Here is a 14,046-nt window from a genome sequence, read left to right as displayed (position 1 = left end):
CTTTATGGATGGAGCTGAATGAAGTGAAAACTTCCTTCTAATACATCAGAAATGAGTTATAGAGTGTAATATAGGTCACTTCCAGGTTGCAACCATGTTCTGTTCAGGGTGAACTGTTTGTAATCTGGACGGTACTCAGGTCTGAAGTTGTGGACCGAGTTCTCAGGGAGAAGTGGCCAAGAAATCCATCTTGTCGGTCTCCCAAACTTATATTCACACGTTCTGTAATGGATGTGCACCAGTCAGATGCTTGAAACCTGGGGAAGACCTCTGCTCTGAAACACAGCTTTACTTATGCCGGGGCTATACCATGCAAATGAACAATAAAGAAGGAGCAAACACTGAAAAGATGAAAAGACTCAGTCAGTCAAGCAGTGTTTGTAGAAAGAGAAGGAAGAGCCCCTGATCTGAATTGTTGACTGGTTTCCCTTTCCACAGCTGCTGCTTCACTGGCTGTGCACTTCCAGTATTTCTTTTCTTTGTTTCAGCTTCCTGCATCTACAAATTCACTTGTTTTCAGTTGAAGAGGAATGATTGTCTAATTACATGAATGCTTGTGTTCTCCCATAATCCTGGTGATTGGGTAATTACTGTCAGCATCTTCATAATATCCATCCTCAATAGAATTTGGTGGACTGGAACTGTCTAGAAAAGAAGGAAAATACAGTAAGCTAGAAAAAGAACTTTCAATTTTTTAAAAACTTAAAATATTTTCCAACCAGATTAAACAACAGAAAAGAAAAGTTATAAAGTGCCTTTTGCAACCCAAGATCTCCCATGTTTTGCAGTCAATGAGGTTATTCTGAACTGCAGACTTTCTTGGAATATGTGCATAGCAAAGTTCCACAAACTACAATATTATAAACTCCTACACCAAATTTATTTGGTTTTAAATTTGCCTGCAATCTTTATTTCTGAATACCAGATCAAATAATTCATGAAATGCACTGGATTTTTCCAATTTCCTCAACATCAGTCCCCAAGGGAGCACTTCAAAATTACCTCCATCGTTACTCATTGTCTCTTAACCGCCTCCTCAGATCAAGTTGACTTTTTGCCAGAGTGTATACATACGAGTCACATATGAATATGTTGAAAACAGTCAGACTGCATTAGCTTGTTTGGTTTTGATAAGCTATTCTATACCACTGGGGATGAGAGGAAATCACAGTACAGCAAATTAATCTCCTGAACTGGTATCTAGATCCACATTCTTATAATTATCAAGCCACTGGCTGAAAATCAAGAGTAGGAATGATTCTCTTGCCTGAGTGAAAAGCAGTTTTTTTCCTTCAGTTGAGATGAGCTAAGTATCACAGACTGGGAATTAAATTTTCATCTTGTTGTGGCTCAGTCACAATGTATAAGCAATTTTAACCATGAAGTCAATTCCTCTGTTCATGGTTCTATCCAATTTATACCTTAATGAACATTATGTCATAAAAGGAACTTGCTTTTTTAGCTGCAATTAATAATTCTAATTTTTGGAGTATCATGTAGTAAATGCGCATTTTGATTTGGCTACCTGACAATTGCCTAACTTGAATATAGCTTTTAACCAGTATGAGGCATTGCAAAAACAAGGAATTACTGGCTTGAGATTTTATTGCAGAATCCTAGCTAGCAAACAATGAAACAAATTACTTGCTCTTGCCTTGAAATAAGGATCAATTTTTGTGATAGATACTTCCCTACCTACTTGCTACTGTGCTTCTTAATGTCTATTTATCCCATTCTAGGGTAGCGGGGTGTAGATATGTCTCCACCAAAGGAGGTGTAAGGTGCTCCTTTCCTCAGCTAGCCTGCAACTGACCCTTGGATAAGGTGTAGCACCTGCTTAGCTCCCCCCCCCCCACCCCAATCAGGGTCATGTGAAGCTATGGGAGCAGGTTGTGGATGGTCGTATGAGCAGCTGGTGCATATCACAAGTCCTGGTTATGTGACCACTGACGCCAGACAGACCATCTCTGAAGAGTATTGATAGTGGCTTTGGTCACCAGTCTTTTAAAGACACTGCCCAGAAGGCGGCAAAGGCAAACTACTTCTGTCGAAAAATTTGCCAAGAACAATCATGGTCATGGAAAGACCATGATCACTTATGTCATACGAGATGGCACATAACAAATGAATGAATGATCCTACCCTGCAAACAAAAATTTAAGTTGAAAGTTCCCTTTTCCAGCTTGGCACATTTTGCCAATTGAAACATAACGGAGTACAAATTCTAAAAGCAGCATGAATAGTTTTACCATAGTAACCTGCTATTAAATTCTCATCTCAGATCTCATCTGGGTCCAGCACATCATCCCTTCAAGCTTTACTGTTATTAGCATATCATTTGTGAAATGCTGCAAATACTTGAGATTACATTGATTACACAAACACATTATAAACAGTATTTTTAAGGCAGACAATAATATTAGAAAGACAGAATTTTCAGATGGGGAGATTTTTTATGCCGACGAAACAAAATGATTCTCTTGCCAATAAGAACGGCATTGTAAAATCAATGTGTGTATGTGGTTGCTATCTTATTCTCTCTCCATGAGCAACTTGAATTAAATTCTTCATTCTGTCGTGAATTTATTCATTTAAAATCACAAGTGCTTCTTTTGTGATATCTGAAGACACATTCCATTAAAATAGATATAGTATACTGAACTTAGAAGGCTGTTATAATAAGAAATTATTTAAACCACGACTCACTCTATCATTTGCTTTGGATTATATATACACACACACATACAAAATCTATGTGTTTTCTGAGATGTTAAGCTAGAAAACTTGAAAATCAGGTATCTGACATGAAGGTCACATGAATCATCCGAATTCAATATCACTGAATTTCAGCTTGAGTTACTGCACCTAACCAATATTGACAAGAAAGAATACACAAAGCTCCAAAGGGCAAGGGAAGGATTCCTTCACACAGGTAACTGTTTTCCCCAAACACTACAATGCCAATATTTCACTTCCTAAATATTTTATATAGTTAACATAATAGAAAACAGGGCAAAATAGTCTGCACCATTTAATACTGTTATAGCTCTTGCATTTTAATCCAGCATATTTAAAATTATTTAGTGGATTAATAGGTCTAAAAACCCTCAAAAATCACATTAAAGCTTTTTTGAAAATAACTTTTCAGCAGGCTATATCAACAAGTCGTTCCAATGTGTTTATCTAGTTCTTGTTGTATTTCGTGTGCGGGGGGGGGTTTGGGGTTGATGCTCTTGTTGCATTTTTGTTATTTTTTTGTGCAAGGTGGAATTTGGGGGTGGATGTTCTTATCATGCTTCATGTGGGCGGAGTGGGGGGAGGTGTTGATGATCATGTTACTGTTCTTTTTTTGTGCGGGGGAAGGAGGTAGGTTTGCTGCTTCTCTCTGAACTGGCTTTCATGGTTTTTCTTTGTTCCGTGGCTATCTGAAGAAGAAGAATCTCAGACGTGCATAGATACTTTGATAATAAATGAACATTTGAACCTTTGATTTAGTGTTCAGTAGCGAGTGAGAGAGTGACATCTTGCAGGGTGGGAGCCATTTGTACACTGCAAGTCTCATCGGGAGTGAGTTTTAGTTGAGCCAATGAATGGAGCGGAGCGACTGTTGTTGGCGTGGGCCAGTGTTAGAGTGGTCTGGCTTTGGCTCAACAGGCTTGCGCAAGCACAGGCAGACGTCCTAATTAAGTTTCTACTAAGTTCTTTTTCTGTAAGTACATAGCTAGTGTGTTGAGAACGGGTTCAGAGCTAGTGGTATGTATCTTGAGTGAGAAGCGAAATCTTTGGGAGACCACCAGTCTCCCTGACAACTATATCTGCACCAAGTGCACCGAAATGCAGCATCTTAAAGACCGTGTTAGGGAACTGGAGTTGCAGCTTGATGACCTTCGGCTCATACAGGAAAATGAGGTGATAAATATGAACTACAGGGAGGCAATCATCCCTAAGTTGCAGGAGGTAGGTACCTGGGTAACTGTCGGGAGAAGGAAAGAGAATAGGCAGCCACTGCAGAGTACTCCCGTAGACGTTCCCTTCAGTAATAAGTATACCACTTTGGACACTATTGAGGGGAAATGAACTACTAGGGAAAAGCCAAAACAAGAAGGCCTCTGGCACTCAGAAGGGAAGATGGGAGAAGAGGCGAGTGGTAGTAATAGGGGATTCATTGGTTAGGGGAAGAGAAAGGAAGCTTTGTGGACAAGAACAAAATTCCTGGATGGGTTGTTGCCTCCCAGGTGCCAGGGTCAGGGACATCTTGGACTGAGTCCACAGCATTCTTTATTGGAAGGGCAGGCAGTTAGAAGTCATGGTCCATGTTGGTACCAATGATACAAGTGGGAAGAGTGACGAGGTCCTGCCAAGTGAATTCAAGGAGTCAGGTGCTAACTTAAAGGACAGGACATCAAGTGTTGTGATCTCAGGATAGCTATCCATGCCACGTGCTGGTGTGACCAGAAAAAGGAAGATCGTACAGTTTAACATGCATTCAAGAGTTCAAGTACACTTATTATCAAAGAATGTATAAATTATATACCTTGAGATTTGTTTGCTTACAGGTAGCCACAAAGCAAGAAAGCCAAAAAATTCAATTAAAACAAGACCATAAAAGAGGGAAAAACACACACACACGCATCTTTCAAACAATAGAAGTAAACAACAGCATTCCAAACTGGATTGAGCCCTTAGATTCGCTCCCCGGGGCAGCCGGCGTAGGCCCAATTATGAGGGGTATAGAAAGGGTAAATGCAAGAATGCTTTTTCCACTGAGGTTGGGTGAGACTACAACTAGAGGTCATGGGTTAAGGGTGAAAGGTGAAATGTTTAAGAGGAACAGTGAGAGTGTGAAATGAGCTGCTTGTGCAAGTGGTGGATGTGTGGTCAATTTCAACGTTTAAGAGAAATTCAGATAGGTGCATAGATGAGAGAGGTATGGAGGGCTATAGTCCAGGTGCATGTTGATAGGACTAGGCAGATTAATGGTTTAGTACAGACTAGAAGGGCTGAAAGGCCTGTTTCTGTGCTGTCGTGTTCTGTGACTCTATTTGCCACTATTCAAATGGCTGTTTTGAACAAAAGCCTGAATCACTGGTTAGTGGTTTACTATCTGTGCAGAGAGATTCTGTTAAAGTTCAGAAACTGACAACACAGTGAAGCCAGACTTCAATTTTCCAATATTAGAAATGATGCAGTGGTAAGGACAAACCAGGGCAGCCTGATCATATAACTGAGTCATATAACTAACTTACATTTCCTCTTCATAGAGTACTAGAGTTGTCAGTTCCTTGGGCAGTGCAGCAGTTAGCCATGTGTCAAACTGCACTCAGGGTAAATGGATCCACCAAAATACAGAGTTTTAAAGGAATTCCAACTACATCTTCTCCTTGTTGGTAGTATCACAATTTCAAACCCGGCATTGTTCATTCTATTATACTTGAGGATATTCAGAGGTAGTAAATATAGTTACCAGGTCTGTTTTCTTCGGACCGTTGGAAGCAGAGGGGAGACCTGATAGAAATTTTAAGATTATGAAAGGCATCAATAGGGTTTGAATGTCACTTGACTGTTCAAGAAGGAAGGGAGGCAAAAGACAGGAAGTTATAGTCTGGATAAGTCTAACTTCAGTGGTTGTAAGATTTTTGAGTCTGTTACTAAGAATGAGGTTTCGGATATGGTTTTGCTAAGGAGAACCTTGCCCGACAAATCTGTTGGAATTATTTGAGGAAGTAATAAGTAGGACAGATAAATGGGAGTCACGGGATGTTGCTTACTTGGATTTTCAGAAGGCCTTTGACAAAGTACCACATATAAGGCAGCTAAACAAGATGAGGGTGAATGTTATTACAGGAAAGGTACAAACATGGATAAAAGACTGGCTGACTGGTCGAAGGCAAAGAATGGGAATAAAGGGGGCGTTTTCTGGTTGGCTGTCTGTTCCTACATGCTGGTGTTGGGTCCACTACTTTCCACGATATATGTTAATGAACTGGAGGATAGAATTGGTGGCTTTGCAGCCAAAAAAAACATAGGTAGGCGAAGGAACAGGTGGTGTTGAGGAAGCAGGGAGTCTGCAGAAGGACTTGGACAGATTGGGAGAATGGGCAAAAAAGTGACAGATGGAATGCAACAAAAGGAAGTTCATGATCCTTCGTAGAAGGAATAAAGGTGCAGACTGTCTATGAAGGCTGTCAGTCATCCAGGTCATTGTACATCAAGCAGTAGTAAATTAAGGCAACTGGACTTGCTGTGCTGTCTGGAAGACATTTCGCCATTCATCCTAGAGGCCTCTTCAGTTCTAATCCATGGTGGGTAGTTTCCTGGCTCATAAATTCTGTGAACTGTTTAAAGGTATAGCAATTGCATGAGGGTCATTAAGAGCCACAGAGATAATAAGAGGCTCATTAGTCTTTGCCAAAATGGAGGTGTGAACTGTTGTGGAAATGCCAGGGTAGAGATGTTAGGACTGCACTGTATGTAGCTGATAGGTGGTGTCGTACCCAACTCTCTCTCTTCATGGATGGGTTTTCCAAATTGACAAAGATGGCTTCTTTAAAAGAGGGGTTAAGAGGGGAAAGACCTATTTATATTTGATTAATTTAAATGCAAATTAACTCCACCTGTGTTTTGATTACATTTGAATCATTCTCCCAAGTTGCACTATGTCAGAAAAGAAGCTGGCGAAGGATTCTTAACATGAAACATTAGCTCTGTTTCTTTCATTTCAGCTGCTACCTAACCAACTGACTACTTTCATCATTTTTATTTCAGATTTCTAGCATCTGCAGATCTTTGCTTTCAGATCATAAATATTGATACCGGTATGGCTAAGAATTCATAGAATATTGGGCCACTGTGTGGAATATGCTTATCTCAAACCTGCATACATTTAAATGTGACTGCCCTAAGAAGAAGAAATAAAGGACGCTCCCTTGTCCAAGTAACACCTACAACTGAAAAGAAATATTAGGAACAGGCCACACACATAAAAGTTGCTGGTGAAAGGCAGCATCTAAAGGAAGAAGTACAGTCGACGTTTCGGGCCGAGACCCTTCGTCAGGACTAACTGAAAGAAAAGCCAGTAAGAGATTTGAAAGTGGGAGGGGGAGGGGGAGATCCAAAATGATAGGAGAAGACAGGAGGGGGAGGGATGGAGCCAAGAGCTGGACAGGTGATTGGCAAAAGGGATATGAGAGGATCATGGGACAGGAAGCCTAGGGAGAAAGAAAGGGGGAGGGGTGAAGCCCAGAGGATGGGCAAGGAGTTTAGTGAGAGGGACAGAGGGAGAAAAAGGAGAGAGAGAAAAATAATATATATATAATAAATAACGGATGGGGTATGAGGGGGAGGAGGGGCATTAACAGAAGTTAGAGAAGTCAATGTTCATGCCATCAGATTGGAGGCTACCCAGACGGAATATAAGGTGTTGTTTCTCCAACCTGAGTGTGGCTTCATCTTGACAGTAGAGGAGGCTGTGGATAGACATATCAGAATGGGAATGGGATGTGGAATTAAAATGTTTGGCCACTAGGAGATCCTGCTTTCTCTGGCAGACAGACCGTAGGTGTTCAGCGAAACGGTCTCCCAGTCTGCACCGGGTCTCGCCAATATATAAGAAGGCTGCATCAGGAGCACCAGACGCAGTATATCGCCCCAGCCGACTCACAGGTGAAGTGTCGCCTCACCTGGAAGGACTGTTTGGGGCCCTGAATGGTGGTGAGGGAAGAAGTGTAAGGACATGTGTAACACTTGTTCCACTTACAAGGATAAGTGCCGGGAGGGAGATCGGTGGGGAAGGATGGAGGGGGACGAATGGACAAGGGAGTCGCATAGGGAGCGATCCCTGCGGAAAGCAGGAGGTGGGGGAGGGAAAGATGTGCTTAGTGGTTGGATCCCGTTGGAGGTGGCGGAAGGTATGGAGAATTATATGTTGGATCCGGAGGCTGGTGGGGTGGTAGGTGAGGACCAGGGGAACCCTATCTCTCGTTCGGTGGCAGGAGGATGGGGTGAGAGCAGATGTGCGTGAAATGGGAGAGATGCGTTTGAGAGCAGAGTTGATGGTGGAGGAAAGGAAGCCCCTTTCTTTAAAAAAGGAGGAATCTCCTTCGTCCTGGAATGAGATCAACCTGATGGCATGAACATTGACTTCTCTAACTTCCGTTAATGCCCCTCCTCCCCCTCGTACCCCATCCGTTATTTATTTATTTATTTATTATATATATATTCTTTTTCTCTCTCTCCTTTTTCTCCCTCTGTCCCTCTCACTAAACTCCTTGCCCATCCTCTGGGCTTCACCCTTACCCCTTTCTTTCTCCCTAGGCTTCCCGTCCCATGGCCCTCTCATATCCCTTTTGCCAAACAACTGTCCAGCTCTTGGCTCCATCCCTCCCCCTCCTGTCTTCTCCTATCATTTCGGATCTCCCCCTCCCCTTCCCACTTTCAAATCTCTTACTAGCTCTTCTTTCAGTTAGTCCTGACAAAGGGTCACGGCCTGAAACGTCAACCGTACCTCTTCCTATAGATGCTGCCTGGCCTGCTGTGTTCACTAGCAACTTTTATGTGTGTTGCTTGAAATTCCAGCATCTGCAGATTTACTTGTGTTTGCGATCGGGAACTTGCCAGCAGTTTTATCAATAGCTTAAAATTTGAATCCCAATCTTTCTGCTTTATAAAGGTTGTTTGATTAGCTCATTGTATAAAAATATTTAGATGTGTCCTCCTCAAGGTACTTACTGCGAGAAGTAATGTACTCTGGAGCTTTCCCTGGACTTAAAGGCACAGCTTCTTCATAATAATCCTCAGGTGGAGGAGTTGTGGGGAGAGGGGGTGGTATATCAGATACTCCCTGAATACGAGAGAAACTTGTATTAGCCATCAGAATCTCATTAATCAAATTTCAATACAGCAAGGATCCACAAATACAAATGAGATAGTGGCCAAATAACTTGTTAAAATGAAACAAAAACGGAAAATGTTGGAAACACTCAACAGGTAGGGTAGCATCTGTGGAAGGAGAAACAGAGGTAAATTCTTCACAACAGGGTCAGAGGTTCTTCACAATCATTCTGAGTGTTTGCAACTGTTTTTGTTTTAGATTTTCAGCAACTGCAGTCTTTTAAAAAGCTCTCAGTTTGTTAAAAAATATAATAATTGAAATGGCAAGACACCGGGGAATACAAACAAGGAACAATTTGTATTCAGTTGAGTGGCCAGTGTTGTCTTCGTGTAACATCTCAAACTAAAGTCCATTGAACATTGATAAAATTTGGTCAATGTCAGCCACCAAATAAAATAGATGATAAGCTGCCAAAAATTAGATTAAGTCCTGAAATTCAATACGACACAAAAGATTTTCAACTTATTACATCACTCTGTGGTCAAGTACTTCATATTGCTTTTCAGTTCTACACTTCTTTTTGAGTTCTCAGCTGCTCAAGGGTGTGTTTGGAAGTTGCCATGTTTACAGGACTCAATCGCAGGAGAATGAGCCAACTGAGGGGGTCAAGTCACACTGCAACTTCAACACTCAACCAGATGGTGCCTTAAGCTTTGATTAGTTCTGCGGCTTAAAAAAAGCACTCATCAGCAGTAACTTTACACTCCCTAATAAATAAAAACATTGCTCATTAATTAAAAAGATCTGGAACAGTTAACATTCCTTCATTTACCATAGCTGGCCAAGAAAAATTAGCTGATGTGAGCTAATATAAATAAAATGTCAACTTCTGCACAGAAGAGTACAGCACCTCACGGGCTGCTCAGTCCTTTGTCTACTCAGGCACTTCTTTTTCATCTGTGGAAGCATCCTTGGTTACCACATTCAGTTACCTCAGAACCCATAAACTAGATTGAAAGCAAACCAACCCCAATAGTAAAGGACTACTCAAGAAGGGTTTCTACAGAAGAAATCAAATATCCAAATATACAAGACTCACTGATTTGGAATGTGGCGTTTCAGGTAGTGGCAATTCAATACAGCCTCCATCCTTATAATCCTCCTGCATGTCCTTAAGGCCATGTAATTCACAATCTGCAACAACACGAATGAGATTTATACTTCAGTAGTTACAATTATACAATGGATAGGAAGCATTTTTATTTACGCTCAGGGTTATTTGAATAAACTTGATAGAGCATGTGCTAAAGAAGTACTGGAATGGGAGTCAATTGCTGAAAAATAGCTTGGTGATGATTCCCTAGTACTGACGCTGCTGAAAATTTGTAATAGATTTGACATCCTACACTTTTTTTTTACTTTCTTTGTTCCCTTTGGAACACTTATTTACAGATGGTGAAAAGCATTCTTTTCTGTAGTACTTTATAACTTCCTTGCCTACATTTTCTTCTCTGTATGTGGTCCCATGTGCAGCATCTATAGGATGTTAAATTATGTCCCACAGATGAAGCACATACAGTTTGTCTGAATAGTACACCAGAGGGAAATTTGAACTGTTTGTTTTTTTTTTGAAACGGCCGCATTCATCATCATGATTTTGATACCAATATCTGGAAAATTGTGCTTAACACAGTTTGTGCAGTGGAGTCCTTGAAGCAGGAGAGTATTTAAAAGGCTGGAATCATTTTCAGTACTGCCATTTGATACTACACTGGGAATTTGAAGTGTGTTTTTGGATCAATAAAATGATATTATCTGAATGATCATCTATGATAATGTGAAAAAATCCAATCAAGAGTTAGACCCTGGCATAAACAACAATTGGTGTAGAAACATAGTACCTCTCAGACGATTTTATGTTTGAATCTGGAGAAAATTAGAAGTAACCTTTATGATTCTTCATTTAAATTTGAACAGATTTGGGGACCTTTTATTCGATATTTTCATTTAATGTAATATTTACCCTTCTTGTTTTTTCTTCACTGTTTTAATGGAGGTCGGGATTGAGGACGTGATTTTAAGTTTAACTCTGTTTGGTTTCAAGTTAGCCCATTGCTTTGCTTTGCTTTTAGTTAGTTGCACGGTGGGTTTTTTTTTTGGGGTTTTTTTTTTTCTTTTTTTTTCCATTGATATATATAAAATCTAGTATACTATTATGTTATCTTGGTTTCTTATGCTTAAATTACATTGTTTGTAGTATTTTCTTTTTGGTATTGTTATCTTTTGGAATTTTATTATACTTTAACATTGTATTAATGTTTATATGGCTTACCTTTTTTGTATACTTACTCAATAAAAAGATTTAAAAAGAAACATAGTACCAAAGAATAAAGTTGAATTTACTACAATTATATAGGGTCTTAGCAAGACCATGCTTGCTAATTTATTACCAGTGCCAATGCTACAGGTATGGTCTTGCTAAGGCCCTACGTAATTGCAGTAAGCACAAGATCACGGAAGGGTCCTTTGGCTCATGATTGGTTTACTATTGTCACATGTACTGATGTACAGTGAAAATATTTGTTTTGTATGCCATCCATACAGGTTATTTCAAAAAATAAGGACATTGGGGTATAACAAATGTGAAAAGCAGTAACAGAATGCAGAATACAGTGTTATCGTTGCAGTTACAGAGAAAGTGCAGTACAGGTAGATAATAAGGTGCAAGAGCCATGACAAGGTAAATTGTGGCATTAAGAGTTCATCTTTAACATTCAAGTGGTCTGTTCAAGAGTCTTCTGACAGTAGGATGAAAGCTGTCCTTGAAACGAGTGGCTTTCAAGCTTTTGTATCTTCTGCCTGATGAAATGGGAGAGAACAGCAAATACCCAGGGTTGAAAAGGTCTTTGATGATGATGACTGTTTCTGAGACAGCAAGATGTAGACCAAGTTCACGGAAGGGAAGCTGCTTCTCACGATAAATTGAGTTGTGTCCCCAACTCTGCAACTTCCTGTGGTCTTGGACCAGGCAGTTACCATGCTAAGTTATAAAGCATCTGAATGGGATGCATCCATAAAAATTGGTCAAGTTCAATATGGATGAGCTGAATTTCCTTAGCTTTCTGAGGAAATCGAGGTACTAGCGTGCTTTCTTGGCCATAGCATCTACATGCTTGGACCAGGACATGCAATCAGTAATGTTTACACCTAGGAATTTTTAGCATAAAATCCTTACCTAAAAAGTTATTCAAGGAGTGCAATGAAGATTTACTAGAATAGTTCCTTGGATGATAGATCTATATGCGAGAAATTGAGTAGATTTCCTTAAAGTTTAGTGGAATGATCAGTGATCTCTCTGGAAGACAGTCCTCAGAGGGGTTGATGGGGCGACCTGTAGAATATTTTCTGTGGCTGTGCAGGCTAGAACTAGGTTCACCAGCTTAAAATAAAGGGTAGGTCATCTAGGAGAGAAAAGTTCACAAATTTCTCCATGCCCCTTGGTGTGCAAGATTCCAAAGATTCACCACCCTTTGAGTGAAAGATTAGTTAATGCATTTAAATCTGAGGTAGATATAATTCTGGATATTGGAAGAATCAATGGATATGGTGGACATGGAAAGATAATGACCTTGAACTAGAAGATCAGTCATAATCTTACTCAATAGCAGAGCAGCACTGAAGGACAAAATGATTTATGCCTGCTCCCATTTCTCATTTTCTTATAACCACATACTTTTTCTACCATTGGTTGTATTACTGTTGTTATGAGTCTTAATACCTCTGTTGGCCATTCACTAAAATTTATTTTGGGCTCAGTTATGTTGAGTCTGACCTACTGGCCAGAGTTATCAAAGAATCATGAAGCCACACAGAATGGAAACAGGTCCTTCAGCCCAAACGGTTCGTGTCGACCGAGAATCCCAACTAACCTGGTCCTATTTGCCTGCATTTTGCCCACATCTCTCTCAAACTTTCCCATCCATACATGTTGAGGAAACTTTTAAAAGTTGTATCTGTCTCAACCACTTCCTCTGGCAGCTCATTCCATCTACTGACCACTCTCTGGGTTCAAAAACAAATTGCCCAAACTTTATGACCTCTAGTTCTCTTGAAACTAGCTATCACCAGCGCCTGACCGTTGTTACCAGTAATCTCTGCTGTAGTCTCATGAAGCTCGCAGGTTCTCTGTACTCTTTTCTTGGCCAATGAGGCTGCAGCAGGTTGTTTTGTGCAGAGGCCTCTTCCCCCGTACACCTATGACAGACTTTGACAGAAGGCAAATCTGGGAGCCAAGCTTTACTATCTGTCAAAGCCAATGAATGATTTTAACAGCCTGAAGTACTCCTAACATTTACAGTCCATTTGCAGGTAAAAATATTAAAATCTAAGTAAATGATTAAAAGAACAGATCAATTTTGAACATGTAAACAATAAAACGGCTAAACCGAGTAATTACTATCATTAGCTTCCTACATCTCCGAACCTCCTGGCCAAGAAATTCACAATAAAATCAAGCATCTCGGCTTCTGTGCCAGGTCAAATTAGCACTAGGAGATTCTGCAGTAAACTGGGAAATCTTAGCTGGGCTGGTCTCTGCTATTGGATTCCACGTGGAATCCAATGGGATGTGTCACTTGATTAAATATTGGACTTCTGAGTTTGACAGCACATATGCAGAAGAGCTTAAGTCACTGCAGCTGAAAGTTATATGGCCAATTAAGAACTACTGGTTTCCACTGCCAAAATTCTCCATTTTATTCATCAAATTATTCAAAAGTTGATCTGTCTGAACATATATACACATGCGCACGTTTGAGACATTTCCCTCACTTACCACTATGAAAATTTCCTGAGTGCTGATCTTTCCCAGGAAGGAAGCAAAAACCATTCACCACATCTAAATTCTGGTGCTGGAGAAATTTCAGCTGAAGTGTGCTCAAGAACAAGTAGCTAAATGGTAACATTTTTTTAAAATGAGCTTTTATTTCAGCATGAAGCTATTATAAACATTATTTGCAAACACTTCACTGTGAATAACATCTGCTTTTAGCAACCAGGGGTATTCAGCTCTACATGCATACCTTCCAACACAATATGGGTAATGCTGTGAGTAACATGTAAATGTCTCGTTAATGATATAAGTTGATGAATAACAATATTTTAAATTACAACATGCAAATCCCCGTCACGTGAATCCCAGAAGCCAGATGTTGTGA

At 40.2% G+C, this 14,046-nt stretch overlaps 1 protein-coding gene across 3 annotated transcripts in view; it reads right to left on the bottom strand.

Annotated features, from left to right (window-relative positions):
• Nucleotides 1-14,046, bottom strand: part of LOC134349352 (actin filament-associated protein 1-like 1) — a 209,034-nt gene that overhangs the window by 75,436 nt on the left and 119,552 nt on the right. For all 3 annotated transcript variants that reach the window (XM_063053532.1, XM_063053530.1, XM_063053533.1), the window contains exons 4-6: nt 9,930-10,024; nt 8,728-8,839; nt 547-645 (exon numbers count right to left, since the gene is read on the bottom strand). In XM_063053532.1, the coding sequence (XP_062909602.1) occupies nt 547-645; nt 8,728-8,839; nt 9,930-10,024 (306 nt within the window). The remainder of the gene's footprint in view (nt 1-546; nt 646-8,727; nt 8,840-9,929; nt 10,025-14,046) is intronic.

The sequence above is a fragment of the Mobula hypostoma genome, chromosome 7 (assembly GCF_963921235.1).
Source record: "Mobula hypostoma chromosome 7, sMobHyp1.1, whole genome shotgun sequence".
NCBI classification, from domain to species: Eukaryota; Metazoa; Chordata; class Chondrichthyes; order Myliobatiformes; family Myliobatidae; genus Mobula; species Mobula hypostoma.
The sequence above is the reverse complement of the archived record's forward strand: the minus strand, read 5'-3'. Positions and strand labels throughout refer to the sequence as shown.